An 18,664-nucleotide genomic window follows, 5' to 3' on the forward strand; every position below is an offset into this window, starting at 1 on the left:
GAGCCATTTGAACCATTTGAACCTGTCCGTCTCTTTGTCTCCCAATTTAACATTTTCATTGAAAAAACCACTATGATCTTGAAAAGAAAAACGTTTGCTCTTAAAGTGAGTGGACTTCCATTCACTACATACGATTCGCAGACGATATTTCCTTAATAGCCCATAGTGAAAAACGTATACTTTCTACATTTTCAGCAGTTATGGAAAAGTTTGAACTTAAAATTAACAGCAAAACTAAATTGTTAGTGAGCAAGACAAGAGTGATGACATATGACATCAAGATTGTTTAAGGACCTTAATTTCAGTAGCCAAGAGTTGCAGTATGGAAACAAGAAAAATAATTGAGACAGCTAAACGTGTTTTCAGAATGAAGACTGCTTTTGAAAAAGTTTTTTAGTATAGAGCTGAAAACGAAATGTGAAACCGTTCGTACTATGGACGCTCCTGTGTGACTGTGGAAGCTAGACACTGTTGAAGGCAGACAGAAAACGATTAAAAATTGTGGAAAGTGGCTTTGGAGAATTGTAATGAGGGCCACGTGGACATAAAGAAAACTTAATGAAGCTGTTCTGGGCGAATTCAGTGGGGATATAAATGTTACAGCAGCTATCACGGCAGCATTAAGTACACTTCACAATTGATCGCAACAACAGTATATATAGATGTATATTAAATGAGTGTTCAATAGCAATCTGGCTAACAATCAATTATTCTGTTTTATCTTTTACTGAAATTGCAGAATATTTTAGACCAAGGTCGTACCGAGGATTTACTGTAAAGGAATGACCGAATTAAAAGAAAAGCTAATTAAAAAAAGAATTTCTTAAGAAAATTCCCAAACTTAAAATTACTTGTTCCTAAAAACCCTTTTGTAAAATAAAATAATAAAAAAAAGGGTCACAAACATCATTATACATCACAACCAACGGCATCAACGCCAAATCAATTAACGTTGGTAAACAAGGACTCTTTTAAGAGGGTTAATTCATTTCAGTAATCTCAGAAACTGCAAAAAGAACACCGTTCTACCAACAGGCACGCTCGACCGGGATCGAGGCGGCCCACTTTACGTTCCCACAAGGCATGCTCTAAACATTCAGCCAATCACGCCCTCAAACAGGGCGCATCTTAATAGCGAAATACAAGTTTCTAAAACAGAGAAAATCTATCAGTAACTCACCTAGAAATTGCTGAACATAACAGAAGCACATTACCAGAAACACTTTTACAAAATATGAGGCAAGGATATGGCGAACACCAAGGAAAGGTGCTGCAAACATTACTTCACTCACCGGAAACATCTTGCGCTTTAAAACATGACATTCACTAAATACAACAGTTATTTGGTGTACCGATAGAAAAGACTGCACAGTTAGATTAGCCAATGGCAATTCCTCGCTTTTTTAAAAACATGACCACCAATTAATAAAAAATTAATTAAAATTGGAGGTTTTTAAATGTTAGTAGCAATCACTCTGCTTGTTAAATTTGTAAAGTTTTGTTTCCATGCCACACTCTATTATTGGAGGTGTTTCACATTCAACATAAAGTTGCATACCTGCTCCAATATTTTATCGTTTATCTCAATTCTGGATCTTATCACTTTGTTTCTCAGAAATGCCATTACTTTCCATTTATGTGGAGGTGTTATCAGTCCGTATTCTTCCGCTGTATTTCTTAAATATTATGTCTGTGGCGCTATAACAACACCGTCTGGATGTAAAACGCTACTTCATCTGTGCTGCTGTGAGAGCATTAATCACACTTGAAAATTTGTTTCCAAGTAACAAATTGCCAAAACTATTAAAAAATGAAGAGGATAGCTGACGCTGACGCTAAAATGACGGGCCTTATACCTGGCCCGAGTCGTAGGAGTTTAAGCTGTGAGAAGCCGTTCCTCCGCTATTCCTGACTGGTTGGGATGTTTTTCCTCTGGTTCTGGTTGGGCCTCTAGGTTATCTGGAACAAAGAATCAACGGCCAGATGTCTCTGGCGGCTTCTTCTTCTTCTTCTTCTTCTTGTTTCCTGGCTGTTCGAACTTTATTTTGTCAGACAGGAGTGGTTCACTGGCGGCGAGTTCTGTTTGATTTACAGGACGGATTGTTCCGTCATGTACCTCCAGTCCGCGTCGGTGAAGATCGGGTAGCAGTTTATTAGCTCCAGATCCTCACGCCGGACGAGTTCCCACCCTTTGATCTTCTGGCTTAGGAGTTCACACCCCCAGTGGAATGAACAGGGTTTGTGTGGGAGGGGAGGAATATCGGTTTTCGTGAAGGGGTACGAATTTCCATGGTGGGAATTGCTGCCATCTCGAAGGGAGTCTGCAATCTTAGTGAGTACCTCCCTCACACAATTCTTGTTGGGAGGGGCAGACACTCTAACGGCTCGTCTTCTTCTCCCTCGGTGTCCACGGGCGACTCTTCCGCCGTCTGCGTATCTGCAGAGGCAGAAGCGACGGCTGTTTCGAACGGGTACCGTCTTCTTGCTGTCGTCGGGTGTCCCCAACTCCATGACCACCTCCCTAGCAGACTGCGTTGCGCATCGGCCAGGGAGACGGTCTTCTGCGTTTTCGCGTGTACCCCCACACTGGTGGGGATCGGCGCCTCTTCAGGTGTGGTGCGAGATGCGAGGTACAGGGCTACCCTCAGTTGTCTCACCTCGCGACGCATCTCGTCGAGTTCCGCCCTCAGGGCCGCCCTCTCCTCTGCAATGGCGGATTTGAGGGCGGCAATGGCGTCATCGCTGGTTTTCCGCAACGTTCCGCGGAACACGCTTCGTCGTCTTTGCTGTGGCGCGGCCGGCTTCCCCTGCTTGATAGGAGCGCGGGGTGTCCACCTTGTCTTCTTGGGCTACTTCTTCGTGTGCGGCGACCCCTTTCTGTCGCTTCCATGAGTTCAGGTAGCCGCAGCTCCTGGAAGACCACGATACGGTTGCCTAGATCATTACCGAACCCCGCCAGTTTCACTCTTGGGACGTAAACTCGCCCACAAGTTGGAAATGGTATGAAACAAGACTCATCTGACCAAATGTCTTTCTTCCATTGTTCCGTAGTCCAGGTTTTTTTATGGTTTCGACCCTACTTTTTCCTGTTAAGGGTATCTGCATCACTGACGATTGGTTTTGGACTTCCAGCTCGCCCTGCAGTTCCCTGCTTACGGAGCTCCCTTCGTTTTGTTATGGTGCCGACAGGCTTCGCGAGTGCGACATTAAATTCTGCAGTGCCTCTGCAGCTGTTGTCTGTCTGTTTTTCGTCATAATCTTCTTCAGTGATCGTCTGTCACGATCACACAACATACATTTTCGTCCGCGTTGTAACTTAGAGGATGATGCTTTTCCTATTTCCCATCGTGCGCTATGAATCTTTGATAGTCGGCCGCGGTGGCTAAGCGGTTCTAGGCGCTTCTGTCCGGATCCGCGCGACTGCTACGGTCGCAGGTTCGATGTGTGTGATGTCCTTAGGTTAGTTAGGTTTAAGTAGTTCTAAGTTCTAGGGGACTGATGACCTCAGATGTTAAGTTCCATAGTGCTCAGAGCCAGTCTTTGATACGCTGCCTCTTGAAACGCGAAACACTTTGGCTCCCTTGGCTACGGAAGCACCTGCCATGCGAGCTCCAACAATTTGCCTATCTTCAAAATCGTATAGCTACGGTATAAAACACTAACGAGTAGACTGAAGTCTGTTCTGACCGCAGCTGACACTTGCAACGTATTCGGTGCACTGACCAAGTGTCGTTCGTAGTCAAATACAACAGCACAATGATGTGTCTCATGTTGTTTCAGTCTTTCGATTCTTTGTGTGTGGCCGACTATCTACCAACCATTACTGTATTACAGGAATATTACTATTTAGCTACCGTAAGAAATAGATTGTGACAAAAGATGCGTGCACCGTAATTCTGGACAGTGAATAGTGGTTTATGTATGATGCACATCTTACTGCCCCATTCGTGTATTTTTTTTATTGAATTGGCACTATTTTACGCAAGTTTTCTCTGTCCCTGATATCTCCTTTTGACGACGTTTTGTTTATTCTGGGTAGTAGAGTATACGCTCCACGATCTAGAATAATTATGACACGTGCATTAACTAAGTGACTTGAAAAGTGGAGAGACAGTGTAGCAGGAAAGTTGTGGAGGCCCCATTAACGGTGGTGTCCGATGCAGCGCGGTGTGGCAGACGTAGCCTAATAAACGAGTCATGTGAGGCCATTGTGACCGTGCCGTGGGACGCACTACGATAAAACACGGGACTCACGAGAAATGCGGGCCCCGCAATGAAAATGGCTTGTCCGCCACACTTCGCGAACGCACCGTTCCATGCAGAGCCCACGGGAAATCAATATGTATTGAAAAGGTACCCACTAAAGGCCTTAACTTTGTCGTGTGCTGTGGAGAACTTGCATGCATTTAAACACGCAGTGAAGAATTATGAAACTGGTCGGAAATAGTTACTTTCATCCCTCCGGAGACAGCTGCTGGCATTCGTAAGAATGGCAGAAGTGCTGTGACGTACGCGCCGCGGCCTGTCTTTCTCGTGGGCCTCGGTGTCGCAGGCGTGACCTAAGAAACGAGTCATATGCTGATGTTGTGACGGTGCTGTGGGAGGCGCTGTGATAAGACAGCCGTGACGTAAGCAACGGGTTGAGTGGTGCCGGCGTATGCCGGTGGTTAGCAGGCAGACGCTAAGCGCGAGGACGGGCTAGTGACGTGTCGCTGTTGGCCGCCGCAGGTAGGAGCAGCGAGCGGCCATGGAGGGAGACGTGGCGCAGCCGTTCTCGCCGCCTTCGCCTCCGCCGGCGTCGGCTCCGGGGCCCTCCAGGCACTACGAGCCGGACTTCTCTCCTGTCGTCGATGTGCTCTTCGGCAAGGTACAGCTCCATCCCGGTTACCTCTGCTTCCGGCCGATAGCCCACCGCTCTCTGCCCACACAGTGCAACAGCCACCTCGCACACGCGTCTGCACCGCACTAAGCTGTAGTCTGGCTTTCACCAAGTCCTCCCTGTACAAAAGTTACGGATTCTTACAAATAATCCTTTATTAGTCAAGATCGCAAAATTTGTTTATAATCATTGATGGCTGATTTCAGCTACCTCGGCTAGCCATCTTCCGTTCAAATACGACAAACATTGCGGTGTGTAATCACCAGGCCGGTAGGAGGCACATTGTCATCAATCATGTGCCACCAGTCTGTTCCTGTGAGTTTCGTGTAGTAATACATGATGATGCCCCCGAGCAACCTGTTTGCTACATACATTCTGTAGCGACTTCCAGAAATTTATTGATTTCTAAGTCATTCTCTCTCTCTCTCTCTCTCTCTCTCTCTCTCTCTCTCTCTCTCTCTCTCCCTCCCTCTCTCCCTCCCTCTCTCCCTCCCTCCCTCCCTCCCTCCCTCCCTCCCTCCCTCCCTCCCCTGCCTCACTGCCTCTCTCCCTCCCACCGTCCCAAACTGTTCCTATCTGCTCCTCTTTTCACCCTTTCTATCCTCTACTTTTCCCCATTCCTGTCCAGTTGTCCCCATCTCTATCCATCTCACTATTTCTCTCTCTATCCCTCTGACATTACATCTCCATCCCACTGACTTTTCACCTTCTATCAACACTGATTTTTCCCTTCCGTCCCACATAACTTTCCCTCTGCCTTACACAGACTTTCGCCCTCTGTCCCTTACTGACTTTCCACCTCCATTACATTGTGACTGTCCTTCTCCACCTTGCACTGACTTCACCCCAAACCATATTTCTCCCTTCGCCTCAAATTGACCTTCCCCCTTCTCGTCCGCAGCTCGTGGTCTACTGGCTAGCGTTGCTGCCTCTGGATCATGGGGTCCCGTGTTCGATTCCCGGCCAGGTTGTGGATTTTCTTTTTCCGGGGACTGGGTGTTTGTGTTGTCCTCATCATTTCATCATCATTCGTGACAGTGACTAGATTGGACTGTGTAAAAATTGGGACTTTGTACGGGCGCTGATGACCTCGCATTTGAGCGCCACACAAACCAATCATCATCATTTCCCCTCCACCCCAAATTGACCTTCACCCCAAACTGACCTTCCCCCTACACTCCAAACTGTCTTTCCCCCAGCACTCGAAACTGATTTTCCCCTTCCACCAGAAGCAGACTTTCCTCTCCATCACAATCAGACTTTCACTGTCCACCACAAACAGACTTTTCCCCCGCCACGGTACTCACTGTACCGTCCATACTATAGATTTCTCTTCCTGTACCTCTTTGCCCTGCATGCCATCTCCCCCCCTCTATTTATCTCTCGCCTCCCCCCTCCTTATCAGTTATCAGTATTTCTCTTCCCCTACCTCTCTCTTCGTACCTATAATTTCCACGTTGTCTACCGTTATCTGTACCCTTTGCTATCTATACCTTTCGCTGTCTGCATCAATTCATCCCCCCCTCTCACTCGCTGTTTCCTCCGCTCCAATCACCACACATCTGTCTACTGTCTTGTAATAATTTAAATCGATAATGCTCTTCTCGAGAAATGTAGTCACCTACTTTCTGAAGGACGGCAAACAAAGTGAGGGGGCTTCAGCTGCCGAGTTTGCAGACACAGGTCATTTTTACTTTAATTTAAAAAGCAAATTCTGACCGTCAATAAACTTGGACAGTTCCATTCCACACTCATTGTATTCCATTATTATAAGCCACAAATTCGTCGCATTGGTGATTGACATATGAAAAGACTGCTGTCTGCAAAACGCGTTACCATCTCACTAAGTTTTTTTTCTCCTCATTACTCACCCGTCAGTTTTGTTTGTGACCAAGAGTACCTTCCTTTTGTAAGACCTTTGTATTACACTCTGCGAACAAATTATTTTTGCGGGAGCTGTTTATCTTAGCTGGTATGCTAAATTGTCCTTTCTTCCAAACGTCTACATGCTCCCATTTGTTATTAACTTAATGGATCAATGATTTTTCAGTAGTCTGTTTTCCATTTTCCTACTCACGACTGTTTGGCAACTAGTAGACTCCGTTATTTCATTTCCTACGCATATTTACCCAGCAAGGATATATGAAAGTGAACGTATTGATGATGTTAGCACAACAGCCCTAGCACTCATCCGTAAACTTGAGTCGCTCAAACATTTCTGTAATCTAACAAGAGCAGGCATTGCCTGCAGGAGAAACGACTCTTAAAACGAAGTTTTTGAAGGCAGCCACGTGTCGCACAAAGTATTTTTTATTAATCGGTTTTGCTCTACAAATGAACATGGGCTTCATCAGAATGTAGAGGTTAAAGTTTGCTGACAGCGCTAAAGATTAAACTGGCTGCACTATTGTACTTGAAATTCCGTTTTAAGTACAGTAATAAATGACATTTAGTGCTGTCAGACAACTTTAAACTTTATAGTCTGAAGATTATCTTGTTCATCTGAAGAACGAAACCGATAAATAAAAAATACTAAGCGCTACTTGTGACTGTGTTCAAGAACTTCTTTTTGTAGTCTGTGGCAACTACATCAGAGGATCCTTCTCTGTAGTGTTTTTGTAATGGTGCTGTTCTTTGTTATGTTGCTGTGAGTGACTTTGTAGAGCACACTTACGTCTCCTTGTACGCTTATCACTTTATTTTTTGGGTCGTATTGCACCTTTTCTTTCGTTTCATCACATAAATATTTTAGTACTGTACGTTTGTTTCAGCTAAGCTAAGTAACTCCCATATTCAGGAAATGAACGTCTTTGCCTTCCAGGATAAATTCCTAATGGAGGTGGTTTGCCGTTGCCTGTGTTCGAGCTGTTATGAAGTGACAAGTGTGTATCTGCGTCGTGTGGATAATCATGATGAGTGCTTCTACAGAAGGCTGATTGCCTAATTACGGATAAAAATAAGGTAGACGAGCTGGCGGCACAAGGTCTACTCATCTAAAATAGAATGTAGGGGACCACCGAGTTCAATGACCGCATCGGATGGACTGACGAATCTCCAATAGCGTCACATGTCGGGCCGACTGACAGGTTTGAAATCGAGTCCAGTACAGTAGCGCATAGTCTGGTGATGGGGAACGGTACACAGCCACCACATACTTGGATACGTGGAAATCAAAGTTCGAGGTCTTCCCCTTATGATTTTCTCACTATTATCACTAAAAACAGTATTTTTTTTCGGCGTGGGGGGGGGGGGGGGGGGGTGAGGTCACGGCAGCAGGGGTTTTTCATTACTCTTCTGACTGGTTTGATGCAGTCCGCCACCACCTCCACTCCTGTGTCAACCTCTTGATTCCGGAATACTACACCCATAGAGTAGCAGTTCCCTGATGTCTTAATGTATGTCCTTTCATCCTATTGCATCTTCTGGTCACATTTTCCATGTATTCTATTCCTTGCCGACTTTGTGGAGGACCACCTCTTTTTCGTACCTCATAAGTCCACTTAATTTTGAGCACCCTTCTGTAATATCACATCTGAAACGCTTCGATTTTCCTCTTAGCCGGTTTTCTGACATTCCAGTACATAATCTACTTCCATAAAGTGTTGTGCTCCGGAAGTACCAAGTGGTAAAGTGCAGCTGCTCACGGAGTCCAGTGTGGGATGTAATCATCGTATGGCAACGAAACTGGGTACATATGCTAGTGCGTTAATGCGGAACCGATTTACGGTTAGAAAAAATTAGTTCCAATTTTGGTCACCAGGTGCGAAACTGGCGCTCTACACTGTTTATCATTTGACAAGCCGTAAAGTGAGTGGAGAGTGTTTGCTATCGAAAAGAGAGACCGTGCGCTGTTAGTGAAACTTGAGCGATTACAGTGCTGCATTGAGACAGTATCTCTGACTGAAAGACATGAGGAGTGGCCCGATATCATGAAATGGTTTGAAGGAGCTGATAACGAAAGTCGAAAACACGGGTGAGCTTGGTGTGGCACCTGAAAGAGGAAGGCGTCACATCCCGGTGGAAGTTATTGACGAGGATGTGTGTTCAAATGGCTCTGAGCACTATGGGACTTAACATCTTAGGTCATCAGTCCCCTAGACTTAGAACTACTTAAACCTAACTAACCTAAGGACATCACACACATCCATGCCCGAGGCAGGATTCGAACCTGCGACCGTAGCGGTCGCGCGGTTCCAGACTGAAGCGCCTTGAACCGCGTGGCCACACCGGCCGGCGAGGATGTGTGTCTCAGGTAGTATTAGTGCTCGTGCAGTGTCACGGGAATTGACCATCCTATGGTCGACAGTAAGGAAAAAGTTTGCGATCTACGAATATTTTACACTGATACGTGTACAAGATCCAGACGGTGCAGCAACTGGAACCTCTTGCTCCTCGCCAACATTCTGAATATGCTCTCCGGTTTATGGCACAGATAGAAGTTGACGGCATGTGGCCGGGCAATATTCTATAGAGTGACGAGCCACATTTTACATTACAGGGTGCAGTGTATACAAATAACTGCCGAATTGGGGGTACTGTGAAACCGCACGAGCCGGCCAGTGTGGCCGAGCGGTTCTAGGCGCTTCAGTCCGGAACCGCGCTGCTGCTACGGTCGCAGGTTCGAATCCTGCCTCGGCATGGATGTGTGTGATGTCATAAGGTTGGTTAGGTTTAAGTAGTTCTAAGTCTAGGGGACTGATGACCTCAGATGTTAAGTCCCATAGTGCTTAGAGCCATTTGAACCATTTGAAACCGCACGAAGAGCCATTAATGTGACTGGTTGGTGTGGATTAAGAAGCAGCTTTATTCTCGGTCCGCTGTTCTTTGAAGAGAATACACCGAGAGTGCCTGCCAGGTATACCGTGACTTCATTGACACCTCCTCATACAGCATGTGATTTCCTGCTTTGGAAGAGCGCAACTGTGTGGAAACAACTGTTTTTATACTAGATGGAGCAATACTTCATTTCGGTCGCCCAGTGAAATATCTGCTGAATGCAACGTTCCATGAACCTGTTAGCTCCAAAGGTTTTCCAGAAGCATGGCTTGTAAGACCATCTGATACGGATCCATGTGACTTTCGGCTCTCGGGATATCTAAAAGAACGCATTTACTACGGACACGTTCGTTATATATCTGATCTGAAATTCAATATAGAAGAACGCGTTCCTCAGATTCCATCAGAACTGCAGCGAGCAGCTGTTGATCACGGCGTTTTACGGATGCATCATCTCGTCGACGTCTCTGGTGCTCATACTGAACAAATAGTGTAAGCGGCGGATAATAATAAAATCAACATTATGTGTTTCTCATTTGTTTGATCTTTTCTGCTTAGTCCTGTTGCTAATCCATTACATATGGAAACATTTCTACACGCCTTTCTTGCATTAACGGCGCCAGATTTGCACCTGGTGGCGAAAGTTGTCCGCATGAACGCATTGGAATATCTAGTCAGTTTTGCTGCCATACGATAATTGCAGAGCACAAGGGATCTCCGTGAATAGTTGCACTTGAATTATAATTACGCGGTACATACTCAGGAACTTCTGTTTGAGCCGGCCGAGGTGGCCGAGCGGTTCTAAGCCTACAGTCTGGAACCGCGCGACCGCTACGGTCGCAGGTTCGAATCCTGCCTCGGGCGTGGATATGTGTAATGTCCTTAGGTTTAAGTAGTTCTACGTTCGAGGGGACTGATGACCTCAGATGTTAAGTCGCATAGTGCTCAGAGCCATTTGAACCATTTGAACTTCTGTTTGAAATAGAGGGCTTTTTGGATACTAGAAGACGTCTTTCAGCAAGGAATGCTATCTTTCACTGTGGTAGTCTGCTTCTTATATACATTAATGTTTATTTGACACTACGATAGAGAAGTCATAGTCACAGTACATAAATTTTTTATCCTTTAACAAAAGAGGTTACATTACCGGTATCAACGAATTACTTCGTCATTTTCAAATGTAAAAAATCGGGTGGAGAATATATATTGGGAATTATGACCATAAAATTGCCATTATATATCCTCCAACTGATGTTTTACATTTGAAAATGACGACGTAGTTCGTTGAAACCGGTAACTTAACCCCTTTTTTTAAAGGAAAAAAAATTATATAATGTGATAATGGCTTCGCAATTGTAGCGTCAAATAAACATTTAAGAATTGGTCACGCACATTACGACAATTATGTCCGAATGTAGAATCTTATATACTTCTTATTACGCCCGTCATGCATTATTTTGCTTCCAAGGTAGTTGAATGCCTTCAACTCATCTATTACGTGATCCAAAATTTTTAAGTAAAATTAATCGCTAATCTCATTTCTTTAGATCTCACGTTATAATTTCTTCCTGTTTGACCAATGAATGTGATCTCACGTTAAAGAACATATTAGAGAGAGCGAATGTAATCAGTCAGGCTTCTTTCTAAACTTGAAAAATCAATATGACACTATTGATACGATCGAAGATGCACTCCAGATTCTGCACAGAATACAGAAAGGTTTTGCAGTGAACATTTTTGAAGAATTAGAAATCTGTATGTACACGAGAAAATACTCACAAGGAATATTAAACGGACATACAGAATTTAGACACAAGGTACTACCTCAAAAACTTAATAGCCGGCCGCGGTGGCCGTGCGGTTCTAGGCGCTGCAGTCCGGAACCGCGGGACTGCTACGGTCGCAGGTTCGAATCCTGCCTCGGGTATGGATGTGTGTGATGTCCTTAGGTTAGTTAGGTTTAAGTAGTTCTAAGTTCTAGGGGACTGATGACCTAGGCTGTTAAGTCCCATAGTGCTCAGAGCCATTTCAAAAACTTAATGAACTCTTAGAACACGAAAATAGATAATTCGGAAGAAACATATGCAACAATCAAAGACAATCGTAAGAAATTTTATTAATAAAATAATATCACTGTTCATCTGCACAATCTTTGTAAAGATATAGCGTCGTAAGAGTGGAACCGTCAAACTACTGTCACATCGTTATTAACATTTTATTTTCAACATATTGACATCATTTATCATCATATTAAGACAGTAACAGTCAAAGCTCCTTTAGTGTAACTGACATTCACATCCATACATGTTCCTACCAAAATTGTAATCGCAGATACTTGAAAATGGCGATAAAGCCGAAACAGTCTGTCGTAAATGAAGATAATTATAAGCAGCTATTTGGTGCATGTAGTCTAATTATGATGCAGTAGTCAACGTGGTAGAAGAGATTTGCACGGGATTCACTTAAGGTGCACAACAGCCACGCTGCGGGTGATGAATAGATACGTGACGTATCGCACGAAAAGAAGACCTACAGTGTCTTAAGGTATAAACACGGGAGCGCCGTATGTTTGGGGGGGGGGGGGGGGCGTTTCTCCGCCGGACTACGAGTACAACGGAGGATCCCCGCGACCTCTTATTGTTCTGCGTCGCACAGTGCTGGGCCTGGGCTTTTGGCGGAGTGATAGCAGCCGTGTCACGTCACGCTGGCCTTCAGTGGCTGATAGCAGCTCCTGTCAGCTTTTCCGTTGCGCGCCGCGTGCCCCGAGTTCCACACTTTACACGTTGAAGGCGTGCACTTGTTGCCTGAATACACTTTCAGGTTATTGTAATCATTTTTCAGCAGTTAGGTCTGCAACAACTGGGCAACGTGAGATTGCACGGTTAATGAGTGTAGTGGACCTGAGAGCTCTGGAGCAGAGCTTCTCAAAATTTTTTTGTACGCGATCTCTTTCGCATAGGTGCGTTTCTTCGCTCTCTTTTTACAAATGTAATGAACACTAACACCGAGTATAAACAACTGACGCACTAGTTTCTATGCGTGTCCTTCTGCTTCTAGAACTGTTACAGTGACCATCCGTGTCCGCCGCTCGTGGTCTCGCGGTGGCGTTCTCGCTTCCCGAGCACGGGGTCCCGGGTTCGATTCCCGGCGGGGTCAGGGATTTTCACCTGCCTCGAGATGACTGGGTGTTTGTGTTGTCCTCATCATTTCATCATCATCCACGAAAGTGGCGAAATTGGACTGAGCAAAAGATTGGGTAATTGTACGGGCGCTGATAACCACGCAGTTGAGCGCCCCACAAACCAAACATCATCATCATCAGTGACCATCCGTACTAAAACCCCGATCGAGTAAATTCCGAAGATCTGACAATATTTGATCAATTATTAACGCATGTTATGCTTAACCATATCAAAATCAAACTTATTATCAACAATTAGGTCGTCTGTGCATGAAATTTCAAATGAGTAATTTTCCACGTTTTTTCAAATGTTTCATTTCTTCAATAAAACTCTAAATTTTACTTTTATCGGTCACGTCCTCTCACCGGAGAACGAATATTAGATATAATGAGGAAAAGGTGGTGTATTCTGTGGACACCTAAAAAGGATAGATGACAAAAAAGAATTTTTATCCCAAAAACATCAATGACGTGGAACAAGGAAGTGGAAGGTGACCCGAGGGAAGTGGAAGTAACAGAGGAAGAAATAAAAGAAAAGTCGAGAAGAAAAATAGAAAAGACAGGTCAGTAGGCACAGAAGAAAGAAGATAAGAGATTAGCGAAACAATTGTACTGGAAAGAAAGAAAGTAGAAAAGAAAATTCGTGGCATCCTTAGTAGTCCAAATCAATAAAATGAAATTACTACAGTGTTATCGTAAGTCTTGCGAAATGATCACGACTAGAACGTTAGAAAAATTAGAGATCATACTCAGCTTTACCAACAGTCAGCTTTCCCACATGCCTTTCATGAATGGAACAGGGGGGAGATAGTGGTACCAGATATACCATCGGCCAAATACAGCAGTGGCTTGCATAGGATAGATATAGATGTGGACAGTCTTGTCAAATCGGATGAATCTTTTTGAAACATTGTTTATTTTAAAGTAGAATAACCTGAGTATGTAATATCAAGTTTTCGTGGTGACCAAAGTTTCACTGAGGCTAACGGTCACGTACAGTTTTCGTCTAAGGAACGGGGAAACGTCATCTGCAAGCAACAATATTGCCTTATCTCGGAAAGACAGAATTCTAATTTTTGGATTTTTCGAAGTGAAAATTACTAATTTCTGACTGGAACCTGCATACTGTGTTGCTTAAAATTCATTGTTTTTCGAGGGTTGGGTTGATTTGGGGGAAGAGACCAAACAGCGAGGTCATCGGTCTCATCGCATTAGGGAAGGATGAGGAAGGAAGTCGGCCGTTCCCTGTCAAAGGAACCATCCCACCGTTTACCTGAAGCGATTTAGGGAAATCACGGAAAACCTAAATCAGGATGGCCGAACACGGGATTGTTTTTCGAGACCAGGTACAAGTTATGGATAGTGCGCATGTTATTTGAATACCGTTTCCGGTGTTTATAACGAGGCTTGCTACAATTTGTCCGTTGACGCGCAGGACGTTACGTTCCGGAACTCCTATGGTAGTGGTTTGACGAAGTTCCATATTTTAAGGAAAATGACCACGTAGCAGATACACTGACGGAAAAAAATCGCAACACTAAGAAGGAATCGTGTTGACATAAACGAAAGTTGATAGGCGTGTTTCTACGTCTGAAGGATGATGTCCTTTCATAATTTCGAACCAGTCTCATAAGAATGGCGCTAGTAGCGCTTCTATGAGGATTGAAATCAGGTTTGCTGTAAATGTGCACTGTAACGGTCGTGAATGTTAGTTACCTTTGAGATTAGACGTGGTGAGTTGATGTTAGTGAAGAATGACTTTAAGGCGACAAAGACGCTTTTATCAACACCTCACTGAGTTTGAACGAGGTCGTGTAAAAAAAAAAAGGCGACAAAGACGCTTTTATCAGCACCTCACTGAGTTTGAACGAGGTCGTGTAATAAGGCTACGAGAAGCTGGATGTTGCTTCTGCGATATTGCAGAAACACTTTGCAGGATGACTGCTGGCATCAGTGGTCACGGTAATGTACAGTAGCGAAAAGACCGAGCCCCGGACGGCCACGTGGTACTACCGAGAGCGAAGACCATCGTGTTCGGCGTATGGCTCTGGCGCACCGTACTGCACCTGTAGCAGCAATTTGAGCAGCAGTTGGCACCACAGTGACAACCAACTATAGCGTGCATTCCACATCACGGCCATTTGCGTCTTCAGTGGAGTCAAAGGAGAGCTCACTGTGTAGCTGGTTCTACCTCGGTGTCATTGACGGCCTTTTGTTGGTTAGGATGGGAGCAATTGAGGGCCTGCAGCCGAATTGTGCTAGACACATTGGACGTATACCTGTAGTCACGGTCGGGGTTGTGGTTTCGAATAACAGCAGGAATACTCTCGTGGTTTTCCCACGCACCCTGACTGCAAAATCCCGTCTCCGGCCATTCCGATTTAGGTTTTCCGTGATTTCCCTAAATCGTTTCAGGCAAATGCCGGGATGGTTCCTTTGAAAGGGCACGGCCGATTTCCTTCCCCATCCTTCCCTAACCCGAGCTTGTGCTCCGTCTCTAATGACCTCATTGTCGATGGGACGTTAAAAACACACACACACACACACACACACACACACACACACACACTGACTGCAAATTTGTACTTCAGTCTGGTGATTCGACCTGTTGTGCTGCCATCCATGAACAGCATTCAGAGAGGGTATTTTCCAACAGGATAACGCTCGCTCATATATCGCTGTTGTAACCCAACATGCTCTACAGAGTGTAGACAAGCTGCCTTGGCCTGCCCAGTCAACAAGTCTCCCTCGAGTTCGTATGGGACATCATCGGACGACAACTCCAGCGCCATCCACAAACAGCATTAACCGTCCATATATTGTCCGACCAGGTGCAACAGGTATGGAACACCGTCGCACAGAGATGCGGCACCTGTGCAACACAATGCATGCAGGTTTCGTTCAACAGTCTGGCGGCTACACCGGTTATTAATGTACCAGCATTTCGTATTTGGAATTACTTATCTCACGCTTACATTAACCTGTGGTCTTGCAATGTTTTATCACTTAAATATGGTACCTAGACAAAGGTATACCAGAAATCTCATTACTGTTGATTATTTTTTTTGGTGCTGCAATTTTTTTTTCCATCGGTGTAGTTCTGCAGCGGTTTTGGGTCGGTTTTGTCTGGTTGCAGCCGGCACTGAAACCTATACCAGGAGTAAACAGCTACATTGTAGATTAGCACTCTGCGCCGGCCGCTCGATATCTTTCTCTCTAATGTCGTCCATCTCGCCTCCTCCCCCATCCTCCCCCATCTCTCGTCAGTAGTTACCGTCTGCTCTTCTCCCTCTCCACGCCTTTCCTCACCTCGATTAGCACACGGCTCTCTCCGCCCCATCAATGGAAAACAGTATTTTACTCAGAGAATGCCAACGAGCTGTTCCTATCACAATGTCATTTAAGGACAATATTACGTCATGACCACGACAGTCTGCGCATTGGAAACATAAGTGTCTTGCTTGTCAGTGATATTTCGGAAACCGGTGCCAGTCTTATTGTAGCGATTCACTGATAAAATCTATACAGTGCAGCACTCACTCTGGTGTTTCGATAAACTGGGGAGGTAATGAAGTGTTCGGCGAGTTGATTTCCACAGCAAGCATTTACTTCTTACTTCGACGTTTAGCGTATCACCCAAGTGACCTGTTAAAGAAAGCACGTGGAGTTGAGTAGTGATTTTCTCCGACGTACGTGAGACGTGGAGAATCCGCAACCGAAGCTCTGTCCAGCATCCTGATAAAGAGAGGGTTGCTAGTAAAATTTAATTTATATTTCCAATCATAGATTCAGGTTACTTGCGAAATTAAGACTCATATGACATCAGCCGAATTACTGATTCGGAATTCAATAAAATTAGTTACCTTAAACCTGGTATACTTTGACTGACTTTCAGATTCAAATGTGATTATCATGCCTATTTTTAACTTCTGTGATATTTATGTTAGTGATCATAGCGGCTTGTATTAAAAAATTACATACTAATTAGTACAACACATTTTCTAAAACGCAGAGGAATTAAAGGAACAAATGTAGGTGGTCAAAGTTAGCACGGATTTAGAAATACATTGACCAACACGACTGCCAGCTACCATTCCACTTGCGGTCAGTATTTCAAAAACACAATGAAACTGACCACCAAGAAATAAATAAATAGCTTAAATGTTTCCTTAAGTGTTTTATAAAGTATCATAAGAGAATAAAAAACCTACTACTGTACATAAATCAAACGTTATAATCCATCACCAGAATTATAAATGTAATGAAAGCTGCTAGGATGGAGTACCATACACATATCTCCAAATTTAGCTGTGCATTCTGACACTTATGGCCAAACAAACTTCATTCCTCGTTTCCGGAGATATTTGACATTATATGTTATATCCGAATCACTGGCTGGACCACAACAGCTTGCAGTTTCAGTAATTTATGATTGACATTTGTTTTCCATAGTTGCAGGCATATTAACAATTACAAATGAGCCTTTGTCTTTATACCGACGGTTAATGTGTGTATTCCTTAGTTTCACACTGTCATTGGCGTAATTAGCGTTCAATAAATTGTATATCTCTAATCCCGGAGTAACAAAGACCGGTGGTCAAAGTAACCCCGAATCAGAAGAATCATGCACATGACCTCAGAATTCGTAATATGGTGGCAGACATGCGAACAAAAAACTAATCAGCGATCTGTTTTGAGAATTAATCGAGTAATATACATGATATAATCGAAAACACCGATCGCTTTGGAGTTAAATGATATCGGTGGATTTTGCGCAACCATATCTTAACACACCTTTTCGTGTACAACAAAAGTCGCAACAGGTTCGTCAACTGTTGCGCAAGAAAATCGACACTACAGGGTGCCATTTAGCGTATATTGAAGTAACTTTCCCACCAAGGAGTATATACTGAACACCCAACTGAGAGCCAGCAGAGCGCTGGTAAACTGTTGCTGTACGAGTGGTCAAAGTAACCATGGCAGTCAAGGTATACCTGGTTTACGGTAATGAATGAATGGTACCGGCAATCAGCCTGAATAGGGAATTATCGACTGGTGTGGGTGTAGAAATTTTCTGTACCACAGATTGATTATTGTTAATTAAGGACACGACACTGCTGCGGCGCCGCGCAAGCATACAAGACTTACCCACTTTCGCAAAATTGGCGCCACTTCAGTCTCCCCAACTGCTGAACCGGAAAGCCGGGCCAGAACAGATTGTAACTGTTATCGCTTGTTAGATTGTCCGCAGGAACTTCTTTCTGCCGGCGGACGCCGACTGTGGGGACGCAGCCGAGTTGAGAAAAGTGCCGAGAGCCGCTTTCACGCTCATCTTGTTGCAGTCCTATGTTGGAGTCACTTTCTGATGGCACTAAAGCGCTTGTTGCTACCATTTTCGGTATCTGTGAGTTTACTTTCGTTACGTGGTAGCAGCCATTGACCGAGCAGTTTGGTTTAGTGCCGCAGTTTTTGAATAAAACGCTCGCGATAACTTTTCGGGTCACGATTTTGCTAAAGGTGCAACCGTTTGCATATCTATTGTCGAGCGTGGCGACTTCTTCCACGCTGGCGCGGTAAGCTAGTCCTGCTATCTCTGTCTGGGCCTTTGTTCCAACGGATCTCCGGCTGGACGCATTTTCAATGTTTCATTCCTGTGTTAAGTGGTGTTTTATTGTTTTGTCTTGAACTACAGGAAGAGATTTTCGAGCCAGGTTATTTCAGTATTAACTGTTGTGAGTGGCTCAATCTTGTATAGCATGTAACAAGCTACCTGTCATTTCAGGCATTTAATTTTGGTGAGCAGATCTAATTTTTGTTTAAGTGAATAT

At 44.4% G+C, this 18,664-nt stretch overlaps 1 protein-coding gene across 8 annotated transcripts in view; it reads left to right on the forward strand.

Moving 5' to 3' along the window:
• The window catches only part of LOC126092574 (proton-coupled amino acid transporter-like protein pathetic), a 235,089-nt gene that overhangs the window by 115,350 nt on the left and 101,075 nt on the right, over window positions 1–18,664 (forward strand). Inside the window, exon 2 of one of the 8 annotated variants that reach the window (XM_049908251.1) lies at window positions 4,729–4,867. The exons of the other annotated variants lie outside the window; for them this stretch is intronic. Coding sequence (XP_049764208.1) covers window positions 4,748–4,867 — 120 coding nt within the window. The 5' untranslated portion in view covers window positions 4,729–4,747. The remainder of the gene's footprint in view (window positions 1–4,728; window positions 4,868–18,664) is intronic. 8 annotated transcript variants of the gene reach the window in all.

This window comes from Schistocerca cancellata, chromosome 7 (genome assembly GCF_023864275.1).
Source record: "Schistocerca cancellata isolate TAMUIC-IGC-003103 chromosome 7, iqSchCanc2.1, whole genome shotgun sequence".
NCBI lineage: Eukaryota > Metazoa > Arthropoda > Insecta > Orthoptera > Acrididae > Schistocerca > Schistocerca cancellata.